This window comes from Pavona decussata, unplaced genomic scaffold (genome assembly GCF_977016875.1).
Source record: "Pavona decussata unplaced genomic scaffold, jaPavDecu1.1 SCAFFOLD_324, whole genome shotgun sequence".
Lineage (NCBI taxonomy): Eukaryota > Metazoa > Cnidaria > Anthozoa > Scleractinia > Agariciidae > Pavona > Pavona decussata.
In genome coordinates this window covers 944,607-963,213 of record NW_028145713.1, presented here as the reverse complement: position 1 = coordinate 963,213, position 18,607 = coordinate 944,607, and the positions used below count along the sequence as shown (strand labels likewise).

General features: G+C 40.9%; 3 protein-coding genes across 3 annotated transcripts; 2 read left to right on the top strand and 1 right to left on the bottom strand.

The window, feature by feature from the left end:
• Positions 1–816: 816 nt before the first annotated feature.
• Positions 817–3,286, top strand: LOC146453703 (uncharacterized). The gene is made up of 2 exons (XM_085096400.1): positions 817–897; positions 1,000–3,286. The coding sequence occupies exon 2, from the start codon at positions 1,109–1,111 to the stop codon at positions 3,284–3,286; it is 2,178 nt and encodes a 725-aa protein (XP_084952526.1). The 5' UTR covers positions 817–897; positions 1,000–1,108.
• A 71-nt stretch (positions 3,287–3,357) lies between these two features.
• LOC146453702 (uncharacterized) lies at positions 3,358–7,230 on the top strand. The gene is made up of 2 exons (XM_085096399.1): positions 3,358–5,481; positions 5,596–7,230. Exons 1-2 carry the CDS (start codon positions 3,358–3,360, stop codon positions 7,228–7,230), a joined length of 3,759 nt encoding a protein of 1,252 aa, XP_084952525.1.
• Positions 7,231–8,487: 1,257 nt separating this feature from the next.
• Positions 8,488–12,800, bottom strand: LOC146453701 (neuronal pentraxin-1-like). The gene is made up of 4 exons (XM_085096336.1): positions 12,670–12,800; positions 11,021–11,114; positions 9,626–9,845; positions 8,488–9,060 (listed from the first exon to the last, which is right to left on the bottom strand). The coding sequence occupies exons 2-4, from the start codon at positions 11,103–11,105 to the stop codon at positions 8,673–8,675; spliced, it is 693 nt and encodes a 230-aa protein (XP_084952462.1). The 5' UTR covers positions 11,106–11,114; positions 12,670–12,800; the 3' UTR covers positions 8,488–8,672.
• Between the last annotated feature and the right edge of the window lie 5,807 nt (positions 12,801–18,607).

The window sequence follows — 18,607 nt, the reverse complement described above, 5'->3', positions numbered from 1 at the left end:
CCGTTGTTTGTTTTTTGTTTTTGTTTTTTTTACATGAAATGATTGCCACCCGCAAATAGCGAAAATTGCTGATCAAGGCGGGTGGCAATAGCAGAAACACATTAATGAAAAAATAGACGGACACAAATAAAATTTGATAAAGTTAACTTAAATAGAAAGTTAATTTTCATTCGATCAGCTGGGATTTGCTGAAGCAAAGGCATATGAAAAACCAGGAAAGATTTATTGCTGCTCGACGTTTCGGGGTCATCGTGACTCCATCATCAAGAGACTACTTAAATAGCATGCAAATAAGGAAAGGTACAAAATAAGCATTCTTTATGCCGTTTCTTGTAATTCATGCTTATCTTGTATCTTTCCTTATTTGCATGCTTTTAAACTAGCCTCTTGATAATGGAGTCACGATGACCCCGAAACGTCGAGCAGCAATAAATCTTTCCTGGTTTTTATAATTTTAATTCGTGGTAGTAAACTGATAAATAGTATTCTGACGAAAGAAAAGTTCAAGAGACGACGAGGGTACCAAAGGATCATTATGTTTACATACCTGTATATTACAAGCCATAATTTTAATAAATCCGGTAATGAGTTTTGGAAGACTGAGAGAATGAATTTCTGAGATATTCCTCTTTGTTCTTTAGAATCTGTGTAAGCAACTAGAGTATGGGATTTCGGGAATTAATATTTAACTTTAGAGAGAGGGGGATTGGGGACTAATTACCCTTTGTAGGATCTATTCGTACTTTGCAAGTATTGCGGGCCTGCTTTCCCATGATTCTTCATAGCGCCTTTGTTATTTTTTTTTACTTGCCATGTGCTCTATCGGAAAGTTTATATCAGAGGTTATATTTATCGGTGCATTTTGCTTCTTTTACCGGGATTCTCTTACTGTATGAGGTAAACAACTTGGATTTTTGTTTATTTGCATTTATTTCGTTTATTTAGCTTCATTTCGTTTCGGTATCACTCTAGTTACCGCTATTTTTGTTTTTATTTTAGAACCGCGCGCTTGTGTATGTTTATAAAACTCGTGTGTATCTCATCAGTAAAGGATTAAATCTTCTGTTCAATAAGCTAATTGGAGCTTATACAGTTCTCATACATCGAGATGACGAAGAAAGGAAAGATTAAAGCGAAGAAGTCTCCGACAAATTCCAAGAAAGCGAAGAAATCAACGCCACAACATCAAGCTGAACTCGAAGATTCACAGGATGACGATTATCATGCGTCAGATGATCACGAGCTTACTGTGGCCGAAGGAATGTCTCAAGATGTGGTTTATTCTAAAGAGACGCCCGTAGAACAGAATATAAACATGCATCCTTCTCCAGAAAACTCTCCTCCTAACGTCGACAACGGTCAGAAGTCGGAATTAGCCGAAACTTCGAGTGGTACAACAGTTCGAGCGGCAGTTTCCGTTTCTCAACCTTCTCCACTACAACAGATTTCAAGTGTTTCAGTACGACAGGAGACTTCGAGTGGTGTTTCTTCTGTTCAGAATCCGTATGGTCAACAATTAACTCCTTTAGCGCCGACATTTGTACCGCGAAATTACGCTAACACATTCTCGGGCAAGCCCGATCCTGCCCGCGGGACTTTGCATAGCTCAGTAGATAGCGAAGCAAGCTTTCGTTACCAGACGCCCGCGAGCGGAGAGGAAAGTAAACGTAACCTTGATGAGTCAGAATGGTCCAAGCGATTGCGGGCTCTTGAGGAGCAAGAACTGGCCGAAAGGGCGGCTCTGGATAAGCGTATGAAGGAAGCCAGGGAGAAATTGGAAATTGAAATGAATCGTGCCATCCAAGAACGGGAAATTATGCGCAAAAAACAGGAAATAAAACGCCAACAGGAAGAGTTACGACGGCTCGAAGAAAACTTAGGGATGAGTGAAAGCGGGAGTTCAGAGTCTGTAACGCCAACAGAACCCCTTCCCAGCATGCATCAGGACAAGACAGGCCTCCAATCAACAATGTTAGGTAGTCAGCAATTGAGGAATCTGTCAGGGAGACAAGGGAACACTATGAATGGAGTAGGTGCTCATTTCCTCCCCCAGAGAGAATGCACAGAGTTGAAACAAACAGAATCAAGAACACAAGAGGGTCCTTTACCAAGCTTATACCAGAACAAGGCATGTGAACACTCAACAGTTCCGAGCAGTGCTCAGCAATTACAGAGTCTGTTGGAAAGACAGCAAAACACAATGGATGAAGTGGTGCGGGGTCTTCGTATGCCTCAGAGAGAATACATGAGCTTCAGTGGCGAACCCCATATCTTCCCTTTGTTTATGCGAAACTTTGAGGTGAATGTGGAAAGTAAGGAGGAAAACGATGCGGATCGCCTAAGCTACCTCGTTCAGTATTGCAGAGGAAAGGCACGGGAAGCTATTGAACACTGTATTATGATGCGCCCTGAAGAAGGTTACAAACGTGCGAAGGAGATTTTACAGAGGAACTTTGGCCGAACCCATGTAGTGACTAGGGCATTCCTAGAAAAGGTAGTCAATGGGCCTCCGATTCGAAGTCCTGATCCGGAAGTATTGTCCCAGCTGGCTCGTGACATGGAAACATGCCTCCTTGGGTCTACCCAGTTAGGACACACAAGTAATCTAAACTCAATGGATACACTGGGAAAGATTGTGGCCCGCCTTCCAATTCATCTCAGGGCAAAATGGGCAGAGAAGGCCAATCAGTTGTATGAATCTCAGATCACACCAACATTCTCCCACCTTACAGAGTTTGTACAAAGCCGTGCTGCTGTAGCCAACACCTGCTTTGGCCAAATAGTCAACCCAAAGTTGGAGTCATCTAGAGGCTTCAAATCATCATCCAAGGGCAAAACTGGCCTCTCCAACCATGGCATGACCTTAGCCATGCTTGGCAGCGACCTCCCGCAGGGCAGCAATGAGAGGAAACCCTTTAAATGTGTTCTTTGTTTGGGCAGCCATCATCTCGAGCGTTGCCACAAGTTCAGAGAATTGACACTCCGTCAGCGACAGGACCTCGTGGATGAGAAGAGGGTGTGCAGTTCATGTCTCAGCCCAGGACACTTTGTAAAGAAATGCCGGGTTGCAAGGATGTGTGGGGTTGAACGTTGCCAAAGGAGACATCATCCTTTGTTACATTCATCTGATCCAGTTCAAAACAACGCAAACAGTTCAGAGCTTAACTCGAGGAGTGCTTCTCAGGTCCAAACCCCTTCTCCTGGAGGCTGTCCTCACAATGATGCTACCAGTGTAAGTGCAACAAGTAATGCGGCTTCAATGTTGGACTCCAAGTGGTTCCTGTAAAAGTCAGTTCACCATACAGCAATCGTATCATTGAAACTTACGCCTTTCTGGACAGCGGCTCGAACACCACCATGTGCCTGAGTAGTTTAGCTAAAGAGCTAGAGGCAGACTGTACACCAGTAGAGTTCACATTGTCTACGGTCTCGGGAACTCAACGTAAAGAAGGCCAACAGCTATGCCTCGACGTAGTTGGTGTTGCTACAGGGAAGGGAGTGCGCTTAGAGAAGGTCTGGACTACAGAAACATTACCGGTTACAGAGAGAAGCATTCCGACAAACAAGGATGTAATGGACTGGCCACATCTTAGAAACATTGACATTGCAGATCTTGTAGACAAGAAAGTAACTATTCTGATCGGAAGTGATGTGCCGGAAGCTTTGTGCCCTCTTGAAGTACGCACTGGGAAAATTGGCCAACCGCATGCAGTGCGAACGTTACTAGGATGGACTGTTACGGGACCACTGAAGGGAAGGAGGGATGAAGGTGCCCATGTGAATTTCATCCACGTTGACCAGTCACTGGGCTGCACTGAGTCGGTGAAGGGCATGGATCCAATCCAGCTTCAGCTAGAACGCCTCTACAATGCGGATTTCAGTGAATGTACAGCTGACTTGAAGGAGTGCCTTTCTGTAGAGGATCGTCGAGCCAGATCTATTATGGACAGCTCTGTGAAAATGGTGGGTGGCCATTATGAGATTGCGCTTCCCTGGAAATGCGACACCCCATACTTACCAAACAACAGGTCCATGGCAGAAAGGAGACTACAATTGTTAAAAAGGCGGCTGAAAAGGGATCCTAAGCTCCTTGAAAGCTACAAAGAAACTATGGGAGACTACCTTGCTAAGGGCCATGCCAGGAGGATTACCACAGATGAGCCAGTTTGTAGTGACCATGTTCCTGTTTGGTATTTACCACACCACCCTGTTGTACATTCCCAAAAGGCGGGAAAGGTCAGGATCGTGTTTGACTGTGCGGCGAAGTTTCAGAACACATCTTTAAATGATCAGCTCTTACAGGGCCCAGACTTCACAAACTCACTCGTGGGAGTACTGCTAAGGTTCCGGGAAGAAAGAGTTGCCCTGATGGCGGACGTCGAGAAAATGTTTCACCAGGTTAAAGTTAAACCTGAGGATTGCGAAGCCTTACGGTTCCTGTGGTGGCCAGGAGGGGACATCGACCAGGAGCCAGTCGACCACCAAATGGTTGTTCATCTCTTTGGAGCAACATCATCTCCGAGTTGTTGCTCATATGCTCTTAGAAAGACGGCTGAAGACAACCTAGGGGACTTCAGCAAGAACACTATGGAGACTGTCCGCAACAATTTTTATGTGGATGATTGTCTTAAGTCTCTTGCCACGAAGGAGGAAGCGGTCAAACTTGTTGATGAGCTCCCTGTGTTATTGGCTCGTGGTGGCTTTCGACTGACTAAGTGGGTCTCTAATGAGAAGAGCGTCATGCATCATGTACCTACCAGTGAACGAGCATCCACAGTGGACCTAAACTTGGAAAGGCTACCAACAGAAAGAGCCCTAGGAGTTGAGTGGAATGTGGAGGAAGACAGTTTTGGATTTCGAGGTGGCACGGTTAAAGCAGAGACCAGGAGGGGGATCTTATCATATGTTGCTTCAGTCTATGACCCCCTTGGCTTGGCTGCACCTATGGCATTACCAGCTAAACTTATTCTTCAAGAACTTTGTCGTCTTTGTCATGGCTGGGATGAGGAACTCCCAGAACAAGTGTTAAAACCATGGAAAGCTTGGGAGAGTAGCTTTCATGTGTTGCCTTCTGTCAAGATACCCAGGTGTTACAAACCAGTAGAATTCAAAGGTATTAAGAGCATCGAGCTTCACCACTTTGCGGACGCCTCTGTGAGTGGATATGGGACTGCATCATATTTACGATTCACAGACGTTGAGGATCGTATCCACTGTAGCTTGGTCATGGGGAAGTCCAGGGTGGCCCCACTGAAAACAGTCACTGTACCAAGGCTGGAACTGACTGCAGCCACTTTGGCTGTAAAGGTTGACAAACAACTTCGCGAAGAATTGCAGTTACCCCTCAACGATGTTGTGCTGTGGACGGATTCCACAGTTGTGCTACGATACTTGAGGAACACTACAAGGAGGTTCCAGACCTTTGTAGCCAATAGATTGCAGCTGATTCATGATTCCACAACACCGTCCCAGTGGAGGCATGTACCAACGCACCTGAATCCTGCTGATCTGGCATCCAGAGGCATCCATGAATTAGGGACCAATCGGGGCCGGCAACAGATGCGCTTCTGGTTCAGAGGACCTCAGTTTCTATAGGAAGAAGAACGCAAGTGGCCAGAACAACCATCCGATTTACCTGAGGTTGAAGAAACAGACGCAGAGGTAAAGAAAGGAACTGCTCGAGTTGGTGCCATAGTTGTCTCTGATGGGAAACTCCCGGAAACTCTTAGTCGTCTTATCAACCGACCCTCATGTTGGTACAAGTTGCAGAAGTCGGTAGCGTGGTTGTTGAGGTTCAAGAAGTATTTGCTGTTTCAGTCGAGGAAGTCCTCTCATCGTCAAACTTCGTTGAGCAGTGGGCCGTTGGAGGTCAAAGAAATCGTTGATGCATCGGAAGAAATTGTTAGGTTGGTCCAAAGGGATTGTTGTATGCTTGATCCATTCACTAAAAGGAGTGCGAACCAGCTGGCCAAGCTGAATCCATTTGTGGAAAGGGGCGTTGTTAGGGTTGGTGGTCGCCTGGAAAACACACCATTGAGCGGCGAGCTGAAGAACCCTGCAATTCTGCCGTCAGACCATCACGTAACAAGGCTTATTGTACGTCATCTGCACGAATCAAACGGTCATTCTGGAACTAATCAAACCTTGGCTGCTGTCCGTCAACAGTATTGGATCATCAAAGGGCCAAGCACAGTAAAGCGGATTGTCAGTGGATGCATACCATGCCGTCGTCGGAACCAAAACCCTGGAACCCAGATCATGGCTCCACTTCCTGCGGCTCGGGTGACTCCAGGAATGCCACCATTCTCATCTGTTGGCATAGATTATTTTGGTCCCTTGAAGGTGAAATGGAGACGAGGAACTGCAAAGCGCTATGGCTGCATATTCACTTGCCTAGCCATCAGAGCAATACACATTGAGATCTCCCAGGACCTTTCAACGGATTCGTTCATTCAAGCAGTGTGCCGATTTGTAAGCAGACGGGGCCCCCCAAGAGAACTATTTAGTGATAATGGTACAAACTTCAAGGGTGCTGAAATTGAAGTCAAACAAGCCTTGCAAGCTTGGAACCAAGAGAGAATCAGAGATCAAATGAGGGCTAAAGGCATTGATTGGCACTTCTCTCCCCCAAGCGCCAGTCACACAGGTGGTGTGTGGGAACGCATGATCAGATCTGTCAGAAAGCACTTGAATGCTCTTATTGGGAATCGTTTGGTTGACGATGAGACTTTACTCACTGTTAGTTGCGAGACGGAGAAAATAGTGAACGATCGCCCTCTCACCCGTCAGTGTGATGACCATCGAGACCCCTCCGCTCTAACGCCTAACACTTTGCTTCTATGCTATAGGAACCCATGTGGCCCTGCAGGTGATGTACCAGTGGTGCACAACCCTAAGCCCAGTGAGAGGTGGAAACAAGCTCAAACTATATCGGACATGTTTTGGGCAAGGTGGATCAAAGAATACATTCCCACGCTTCAAGAGAGGCAGAAGTGGCTTTACCCCAAACGGAATTTAGCAGTAGGAGACCTTGTCTTAATTGTAAACGAAGGGTCACCACGAGGCCGTTGGCCACTAGGTTTGGTTGAGGAAGTCTTCCAGATTCAAAGGGAAATGTCAGACAAGTTGTTGTACGTACAGCTAGTGCAAAGCGCTTTCGGCGTGATGTCAGGAAACTCTGCCTCCTGGAAGGAGACCTGTTGCGTCCTGAACCCATTTAAGAGTGATTGACCAAGAAACTGTGTTTCAAGTTAACTGTGATCGGATGTGTCCAAAACGAACAAACAAAATGGATAGTCGAATTTGTCGTAGGTTTAGTCACCACTGAACTCGCCCTTTGGTGATTATTTTTTTTTACCTGGCATGCGGGCCAAAAGAGTGATATGGATTGTTATTTACATTGACTAAGTCTGCGGTGGACAGATGATCATAGATCCTTGTGTATTTAAAGGCCACTAGCTTATCTAGTTGGTCTTTCGGGGCCGGTGTAGGATCTATTCGTACTTTGCAAGTATTGCGGGCCTGCTTTCCCATGATTCTTCAGTAGCGCCTTTGTTATTTTTTTTTACTTGCCATGTGCTCTATCGGAAAGTTTATATCAGAGGTTATATTTATCGGTGCATTTTGCTTCTTTTACCGGGATTCTCTTACTGTATGAGGTAAACAACTTGTATTTTTGTTTATTTGCATTTATTTCGTTTATTTAGCTTCATTTCGTTTCGGTATCACTCTAGTTACCGCTATTTTTGTTTTTATTTTAGAACCGCGCGCTTGTGTATGTTTATAAAACTCGTGTGTATCTCATCAGTAAAGGATTAAATCTTCTGTTCAATAAGCTAATTGGAGCTTATACCCTTGTCCTTCTACTGTTTTACCCTGTTCATCGGCAACCAGACAATGGTTATGGTGAGGGGGGCGGGGTAGGGGCTACGGGTTGGGAAGGGAGGAGTTGTTTGTTGCCTTTGGCTACAATTTGACGTTTTTCTTTTGACGGGCATGTTTATCGAAACCTTTTTGCCATGAAAAATGTGAAATTTGTCATTGTATCGGATCATGTCACCATTTGTGCTTTGGTTTTAGACTACTTTTGACTCAAAAGTGTTCAAAGTGTTGAAATGTTCTGTTTTCGACGTATATCGTCTAAAAGTGACGTCCGAATTTCTGGCGCGTAATGCATTTTGTCCAATGAGAGTGCGCACATGTGTTTAGTAAAGCCTGTATGACATTATTATCATTATTATTATTATTATTACTATTATTATTATTATTATTATTATTATTATTATTATTATTATTATTATTATTATTATTATTATTGTTGTTATTGTTATTCCTGCTGAGGCCCAAGGTGGTGGGAGGAGGGGTGGGGTGGGAACTAGTTCCCCTTGAGTCCTTTTGCTGTGCTTTTAGCCTATTAAATCGGCCATGAGAGACCACAAGTGTTCTTATGCCACCCTATGTATGATGATATTGAAGAAACGCGACGCATTTGATGCTTTTAACTTTTATTTGAATTATTACACCTGCGTTCTGGACACGATTACATTTAGCATAACTTTATCATTTAGGTGCCCAGTTTTTTAACCCATTATTTTTAATGTTCCGTTTATTCATAGTTCGTTCTGGCCATAAACTTTGAACGCAGGTTGCTTGTCACGAATCGCTCACTTCGTTCAAGAAATGCAGGGATTTGGGACGACAACCTCCGTGTCTCCTTGGACATTGTGTTTGAAGTCGGACCACTTAAGCACGTCTCCTTCCCCACGATAGCATGACTGATACATTTCCGAGATTGTTTCAGCTGGGAGAACACAGGACCACAGGTTGATGTTCGCTATGGACCCCTGCACAGACTGGCTGGCGTCAAAATCGTCCCCACATATGTCTTGCTCTTGCCCAACCATCAGTGTTCCACCCCCTTTGATGGTGTATCCCGTTTGGAAGTCTGTGCCGGTGAACCCCGGCACTGCATCTTTGTATAACTGGAAAGACCCATCGCTGTTTTTCCAAGTAACACAGATCTGATGCCACCCGCCATCATTTGCTGCCACATTTGTCTTCCTGTCGCAGTTAAAACAAAAGCAAACAGAACAAAACAGGATAGGATAGGATAACTTTATTTATACACGGTATTTTCATCATCTTATTATTATAAACTAACTATCTATCTACCTAACTACAATTATAAAGAATAAAATTAAAAAGATAAAGGTGTTTTTCTTGGAAGCCATGTTTAAAACTTTCCTTAAAATTGACTTAAAACTGTGGCAACTGAATTTAGTCCTAGAATCGCTCAAGTCACTTGCAGTAATTCTAAGGGTAATCTGTGCGGGGAAGAGCTAATGTGTCTTCAGTATTCCTTAAATAACATAACAATATAACAATTCACATTATCGCTAGTAGCTAGTTGCTCTGTTTTCTAAAGGAAATCGGTTAACTTCTGTAAATAAGTCTTTTATAACGAACTTAAAAAGCCATGGAACTAAATTTCTTCTAGAATGTAAATTGCGCTGGGAAAGAAAACCATGAATATACAAAATGAGTAAGACGCAAGTTGTAAAAGTGGTGCTTTTTTATGATTTCTGTTCCATATTTCGGTTCTATATAATTATTTGTGCTATCCCACCTTTCGACGTCATTGATGTTTATCGAAAATGACCCATAGTTAAAAATAAGCAGTTCGTTTCCACCGGGTGAACTAGGTGTACAGTAGCTGAACGGCGATCCCTGTTGTTGGTCGGTTGACTTCATCCAAAAACATAAGGTGAATTTAGTCAGGTCGGGTACGCTGGTAGTCGTGGTGGTGTAATCTGTTTTCCCTTTGTTCGGGAATTTCAAGGCGTAATCTTTACAGGAATAAAGTAAGGACAACAACAAAACATCGTTACTTGAACTGCTACTTGAGTGCACTTGATTTTTGACGCTGGAATTTGAATTTCTTTTTTATGGCTGACTAGCGGGTCAATAGGCTCTTTTCGATTTATCAAAATTCAGTCTGATAGCGAGGCTAAGAGATCACAAACAAAGGGAATGATTTAACATGTTTATTCATTTTTCTTGTTTGTGTCCTCTGGACCTCGATATCAAATCGAATTTTAATATTTCGGAAGGAGCCTATTGGTTCCGTAAAGCTGAATTGACCACTGAACTTTGGGATTTCTGGCTCAAATGGAAATGAAAGGCAGAGAGATGCCATCAAATACCACGTGACGAGTATTCTCGACTAATTTGATTAAATTTCTCCTTTCCTTTCTGTATGGTGGTTGTTTAAAAGATTTGTTAGCTATTCCGGCGCGACTGCTTTGATATCATACTATTTGTACCTTGTTTGATGCAATTTTTCGTTAGCATATGTACTGGGGGACAACAAGCGAAAACCAGGGTTCTCATTTCTATGCCAAACAATCAAATCAACATTTTTAGCCCTCACAATACACAGTACCTTACATGCACATGTATGTACTGACTGTCACAGCTCAAAAAGGAAGTATCACGCAAATTTGCTACCATTTCAAAACCCAAAAATGTTTGTCTGTCAGCAGAAACAAAGAATAATTGTCAGGTTTGTTATAAATTATCACCTCAGTGCAATAAAACTGTCGATTGGTGTCTTTGGCCAGAGAAACTTGAAAATGATGGGCTAACGTTTTTCAAGTTCTCGCGTTTTTGTTTCCAAAATGCGCAAGAACAGATCACGAGTTGTTCCTTTCAAGAACTGAGTTGATTTCTTTTCTCTTGCCATTCTAGAATTATGCGGCAGCTGGTTGAAGGTCATCATTTTAGCAAAAGATACCAAAAACCTCATGATACTTCCCCTTTAACTAGAGCAGACATATTAAAAGAATGATTACAATAGCCAATAACCACAGTCATTCTGACAACCAATACACTGACTCTTCTTGCTATGAAAATTAACTTATATATTGCTTTCAGAAGCAGACGTTTCTTTCAAACATACAGACTGGGTATTTTTATTATGTCTTCATTCCTGACACACACAAAAACAACTAAAATGACTAACCTCCTTCCCGGTAAGCACTACAGTCCGCCTTGACACCCACGGTGCAGAGGAGGCCAAACAAAACAAAAGCAATGAACAGGGACATGCTTCACTCCTGTAGATAGAACAGTATTGAGGAGTTAGGTTGTGCACAAGTTGTTCTTGCTAGCTTCAGTTATCAAATAGTTGCTCAAAATTTCTCAAAAAGTTGCCTACAAGTTGCTCGAAAAATCCAGAAAGGTGCTTTTTAAGAAAGAAGTAGCTGGTTCCCGCTGTTTGTTTTTGAGTGAGAAGAGGCCCTCTGGTGTCATGAAAGTTAATCTGTTGAAGCTTTTAAGGAGTTTATTTTTAGTAAACCTGAAAGAGTGCATACATGAACTTTATTTCAACACGTATCGATTCATAAAATGTTCTCTTCTCTCGAGCAGTGCATTTAAATTAAAATTACACTAAAAAGAAAAACCTAATACTAAAATAAGCTTCCTAATGGGCGATAACAATAACATTTAATGAGAGCTGCACAAATTTAATAACAAGGGTTACTCTGAGAACAAAGGCAACGCCAGCAATGAAGCTTTGAAAGAACTTAGAGAACACTAATTTTTGGTCAGTTAGAGTGACTAACTGAATGAATCACAACATCGATACTATTAGCCGTTTTAAAAATGCATAGGCCCCAAACGCTGTGTACACAGAGCCTTTTTCTAATTGAATAACTCTGTTTATATTTGGATCTTTCTGTCAGAGTTTAAAATAAAGTTTAAACGCAATGGTGCTATTCTTCGTTGACAATTATCTTAGTTAAAGACATTTCACTTAATTTTTTTTCCTGAAATTCACAATGCTTTATTACGTTCTTTAGCTAAGCTAGCTGTAGGCTGGACATGCGTTGATGTATTCAATGTATCTTACCAAGAGTGACCAAGAGTTGGAAATTGACCCAATGTGCTAAGAAAAGAACAATCCAGTCTCTGTCGCATTTCCAATTTTAAACTTCATTGAGCGAATCAAAGTAGTTTGGCAAAAGGAAGAGCATTTTACATCCGTTTTCCTGAGTACTTTAACAGTAGAAATCAGTAGTAAAAAGGACGTTGGAAATCTCTCGAAGCTAAACAATTAATTACAATTTTAGAGTTGCTTTTTGGGCGAACGAATCGTTGACTCCTTTTTTCCTGGAGCAAAATAGATACAACTTAGTTGTTGAAATTGTTATTGTTCGCCCCAAAATATTGTTAAAGGTGAGAGCATAAGAGGTGTACTGGGACAAAGACTAAGAGTTCGTCTCGCGGAAACGTTTACTGAGAGAGGCCACGTTAACGTCCACGCCCTTGGTTTCTCCGAGAATCGCATTGAATGCTGTTATACTTTCTTCCCACGACCAGAAAGAATGAAGAAACTTTTACAATGACTAATTGGCCATCTACACCCAAAAGCATTTATGAACAATTTCAGTGCAATACTTCTCGGCTGCCATTGATGACAATTAAAAAGGTTCCTTGGGATTTTTAAATTGTTACTACAAAATAAACCACATAAATCTTCTAAATCTTCCAAGAAAGGTGATCCTGCATGATATTGAGGAGATAAACGCTCTTCCCTATCTCGCACGCCTGAGCGAGAATACAAGAGATCACTGCCAAATCATCCGCCAGTTACTAAAAAGCGCTTACCTTTCTGGACGGTAGATAATGTTCTTTCTGTTTTACTTCAGATCGGGCTGCAACGTAGTTCTTCTGCTCCAACTCTCCTTACAACTCACTCCTCTTTCATCCACTTTTTTTTATGTGCTTCTTGCACGCACAATTAGGGCGCATCACACTGTTATCATTTAATGGATCAGTGGAAAAGACTAACCTTGGTCGACTTTGGCCGAATGATCATGAAAACAAGTCTTATCATGTAAAATTAATAGATTGTACCGTATTCATCTGATAAAGAAAAACACCCTAACATGAGGCAACTTAAATGGTGACATAAACATGTAAGGGAACTTTAATGGAAACGAGAAGAAATTACCAATGTTTCACCTTGGCTCAGAAATTCGAAATAACAGTACTGGACAGAATCTTTTTAAGAGAAAGTTATTGTGCGATCTGTTTGAAATGGACTATTTTTCTACCTATCTATTCTATCTATGTAAGCAATCAAATGAAATAAATTAAGCACACGAGAGCGGCATGATAGGCAACGTTTTCGAAGCAACACGTTTATTCTCTGTTTACAACTAACTTTATTCTCAAACTATTTTCTCATAGTGCCATGCACAAAGAAAGAAATCCTGTAGTCTGTGCTTACTAAGCATATGCACTGAACTGGTTAAATATAAAATATTTAAAGAAAAAGTAAAGACAAAATATATTCAAACACGTGCAGGACTATCTTAGTCATTGTTTTTACAGTATTTGCAGCTGCTGCTCAAGTTGGAACATAAATCATATGCATTATGTGTTTACTTTGCCCAACAAAAGTGCGCCAGCTTAATGCTTCATTTCTCCCACTAAAATGCTCAGTCTCTTTCCCTCTCTCCCCACAAAAAAACTCATTGCAGCTTCTTTTCATTGTAACAACAGCGTATGAGTGGAGAAACAACATCGTGTACCATAGAGCAACACGTCCTAAATATCAATTACCAATTATAGCCAGCTGGTTTGTGTCTTGCCAGTTGGAATTTTTAACCTGTTATATGTTTAATTTGATTATTTGTTTCCCGTTATTTCTGAGCGTAGCGCCTGTAAACTAGTGGAGCATTTCCACTACATACAAACCATTTGATTTTTTTTTAATTTTGAAAAAAGTAAGAAATATCACTTCCCTTAAACCAGTAAAATGTTTTATTTCTATTCTATCTATGTAATTAATCAAATGAAATAAATTAAGCGCACGAGAACGGCCTGATAGACAAAATATATTCAAACACGTGCAGAACTATCTTACTCATTGTTTTTACAGTATTTGCAGCTGCTGCTCAAGTTGGAACATAAATCATATGCATTATGTGTTTACTTTGCCCAACAAAAGTGCGCCAGCTTAATGCTTCATTTCTCCCACTAAAATGCTCAGTCTCTTTCCCTCTCTCCCCACAAAAAAACTCATTGCAGCTTCTTTTCATTGTAACAACAGCGTATAAGTGGAGAAACAACATCGTGTACCATAGAGCAACACGACCTAAATATCAATTACCAATTATAGCCAGCTGGTTTGCCTCTTGCGAATTGGAATTTTTAACCTGTTATATGTTTAATTTGATTATTTGTTTCCCGTTATTTCTGAGTGGAGTGCCTCTAAACTAGTCGAGCATTTCCACTACAAACAAAGCACTTATTTATTTTTTCATTTTGAAAAATGTAGGGAGTATCACTCCCCTTAAACCACTAAAATGTTTTACTTCCATTCTATCTATGTAATCAAATAAATGAAATAAATTAAGCGCACGAGAACGGCATGATAGGCAAGGTTTCGAAGCAACACGTTTATTTTCTGTTTACAACTGACTTTTCTCTCGAACTATTTTCTCATACCACCATGCACAAAAAATAAAATCCTTTAATCTGTGTTTACTAAACATATGCATTGAATTGGTTTAATATAAAATATTCAAAGAAACATTTAAGACGAAGTATATTCAAACACGTGCAGGACTATCTTAGTCATTGTTTTTACAATCATTTGCAGCTGCTGCTCAAATTGGGCCTCAGATAAATGCTATACATTATGCGTTTACGTTCCCCCAGAAAAGTGCGCCAGCTTAAAGGGAAAGTATCACGAAAATTTGGTGTCATTTCAAAACCCAAAAATGTCGGTCTGACAACAAAAACAAAAACAAATAGTTGTCTAGTTTTGTTGTAAATTATCACCTCACTGCAATAACACTGTCGAGTAGTGCCTCTGGCCAGAGACAGAGTATTTCGGAATGGATTGAAACTTGAAAAATGTTAGGCTCGTGTTTTTTCAAGTTTTCGTATTTTTGTTTCCAAAATACTCTGGAACAGAGTACGAGTTGTTCCTTTTAAACTGGTTAAATATAAAATATTCAAAGAAAAATTAAAGCCAAAATATATTCAAACACATGTAGGACTCTCTTAGTCATTGTTTTTTCATTGTTTGCAGTTGCCGCTTAAGTTGAGCCGCACATAAATGATATACCTTTGCGTTTACTTTCCCCCACAAAAACGCGCAAGCTTAATGCTACACTGCTCAGTCTCCCCCCTAAAAGTTCAGATAATGCTGTTTGTATATCTTTTTATTTTAAAAACTCCGATTATTTAAACGAAATTTAAGTTGGCCCTTGTTTACGGCTAATTCGCGGTTTAGACGTTGTCTCGATAGACAACGGTTAAACGATGTTTAAAATACACTTTTAAAACGCGACTGAACTGTGTTTTTTTTCCAGTCAATGGCTAAACAACGTCCTCACAAAGGAATACATTGTCCGGCTGTTGAATTATTTGTATGCACATTTTGATATTCTCTGTTTGACTGAATATGGCTCCTAAATCCGGTCGAACAACCAATTTTAGGCTTTCCCTCGGTTTAAGAACCTATAAAACTCACAGCTTTTGTAAAACAAAGGAAACAAAAACGTCGAAACAATACTGACAGGGAAGGAAAACAATAACCTACGACACAAGGAAAAACCCGTCAGGCTCTTACACCAAGGTAAACCTCAACTCTAGCGAAGAAGAAAAACTTTTATTGGCGGAATATAATTGGGAAGAGCATTTCCAGATGTGAAAAATAAAAGCACCAAAGAAAATCAATGACGAAGAAAGCAAAGCTTTGGAAAGAAATTCTGAACAAATTCAACTCCTAAAATCCAAACGGGACATGATAAAGATGCAAGGATGCTGGTGTGGGAGGTAGCTGAAACTCCAGTGTCAGTACTTGCTTAACTGTTTGTAGCGCAGTAGTCCGTCCATTTCAAAATGGCCGATCATGAAATTGCTGTTAAGCAGTGGTTAAACCTACCCGTGAGCAGGTCTAATTTCCTGTTGTTCCTTTGTCGATGTTTAGACGCGGTCTAAACACAATTATGGAGAAACAACGTTTAAATAATCGATATTCATGGTTGAAACATGGGTTAGAAGACGACTTTCATAAACGCTGTCTAAACTTCGTTTAAATAATCGGCCTAATTGCAGCGTGTTTTCCTGTAACAGCAACGTATAAGTGGAGTAACAACGTCTACAATACAGCAACAAGTCCTAAATATCAGTTACCAATTATCCCGTTCATATTTTGATTCTTACGAGGCAAAGTTAGAGACTACTGATAACTTGAAAATTGAGAGGCTTATTTGATCAAGAAAAATATTTCGTGCACTGATATCAAAATTTGGGCTATTTTTATGTTTAAATTTGGCGTTGAAAGTGTGCTCACATCTCAAACATTTTTACTTCCATAAAACGTTAACTTAAAACTAAAACATTTTTTAGTCGGTTAGGTTGCAGAAAATGAAAGAAAGCGTTCAAATGTTGCTGCCAAAAACGAACGCGCCAATAAACAGGTTTGGTCTATCACCGCTTTACAGTTAGCCGTTCACTTATAATTGCAGTGTTCCACGATCCCGTCCCATTGTCGTTTTCAGGCGACACTTATCTTCCTGACAAACTCAACGCGATTAATAATATATATAGTTTAACTATCCTTGTCTTCAACTCTAACACTTCGTAACTCCTTAACGAATCCCCCCGGCTGTTAGCCTTGCTACTTACTCCTGTGATTAACCAAATAAATTTTATTTATATTCATCAAAAACGTCAAAAATATTAAATGCAAACACTTTTTAAACTCGATCGAACAGAACCCGATCAAACAAAGCCGAGAAAAGCGGAGAGACTTCGTTTCATACAGTTCAAGTTCAAACTGAAGTATTCGTTTCTTTCAGTACTCGATGAACATCGACGCATGTAAGCGGGATAATTTACGATGGGCAATGCGGGGGCAAACAATGTCGAATGGTGTGTGCGCAGAAATCCGAACCGGTTCAGCTCTGTTAAAGTTGTACTTTCCGTTGTCATACATCTGAAGCAATAGTCTTAAGTTCTGGTTAAATGAATGTGGAAGGGCCTCCATAACTCGTACTCCATGTTCGCCGCTAAATCTTTCCGTCATTCGGGACCAACTCAGCTTCTCTTGTGTAAATTTATAGCGAGCTTACTATGAACTGGAGGATTCAAGTAGAGCCCTGTACTGCATTTAACCGGGGTCGCTTGTTTCAAATTAAAATATCAAACGTCATTTCTTTATTGTGAATTATGACTTCCGTGGCGCCTTTCGCTTTCTCTTCATTTTGAATTTGACCTCCTGTTCTGTTTGTTTTGCGACTAGGCTCAATATGCCACGCGAAATACGGCATTTTGTTAAGAGCAAGTCACAAAGCTGTTCCCGGCAACTAATGAGATCTATTGTACTAGAGAGGATAACATTGTTCTTGTCTTTTCAAATAATGGCATATTCAAAACACAGTCGGAAGACTGGCGAAGAGAAAAAGGATGAATTAACCGTGACTGATCTCCCAAAACACAAACGAAGTGGAGTCGCAAGGCGATGGCAACTGAACACAGCCGTACCCTAAACAGACTTCAGCCGACCGTGTTTTATTTGTTGCACAGCTCTACAACCGGCTAAAAGGCCGAACAAAGAGACATAGAGCCATAACATCTTACAACGAGAACTAATATATGCGGGCCCAGCAGTACAAAAATTGCAAGATAAAGCCTACTAGCACATGGTACAAACAATGATTGAGATCCTATCACTAAACAGCTTGATCAGAACAAGAAATGCTGTAAGAAATATCACGCATTCCATATCTTAAACGGCCTAAGTGGAATGCGAACCATTGACGCAAAACATACAGAACTAGAGGTAACAGTGATTCATTGGTGCTCCTCCCACACATCCCTAAGTCGTAACAACCGAGGGAGCAGGAAGGAAGTAGGCTAAGTGTAATATTTGGTTCAAAGATGGCACGGTCTAGGAGCGAGTGTACTATGTAATGTTTAGATACCTATAAACAATAAAAGGCTAGCAATTTACGCTTGAGAGAGATTGAATTGCTGAGGAAATATCTACGAAGAAATGCTAAAAAGAGGAGCATCTGAAGTTAATTATTCACCGAAGGGAAGGTGAATAGTGATGAATGCGAGGTAAATGCCCACCACTTTCACCAACACCGAGGTGAATAATTGTTTTAGTATATACCACACAAGCTGAATTACTTGTGGACCAAAAAATTACTTTCTTTTAGCTTTCTGACAATAATTATACCGACATACGGTCGGAAATTAAGCTGGTGAAAATCTCGCCGTGCGATGCTCATTCGTGGTAAGAGATTTCTTATGATATAAAATTCCCGTCTCGATTTCCTGCGGATAACTAGAAGCTCTGGAGGAACTTGTTTAACTGCCTGGGTGTCATTTCTTCAATGGGTGTTTTCTCTCGTCTTCAAGCAATGCTGCAAATCATTAGATGTTTCATCTTTTATATTTATAATGCTAGATAATTTACGGTAACTTTGACTTTTCGCCTTAGAATATGAGGTTGGAAAGATGAAATATCTTACCATTTAATGCCTTCAACCAAATTTTGTTGCCATTTTTCTACTCT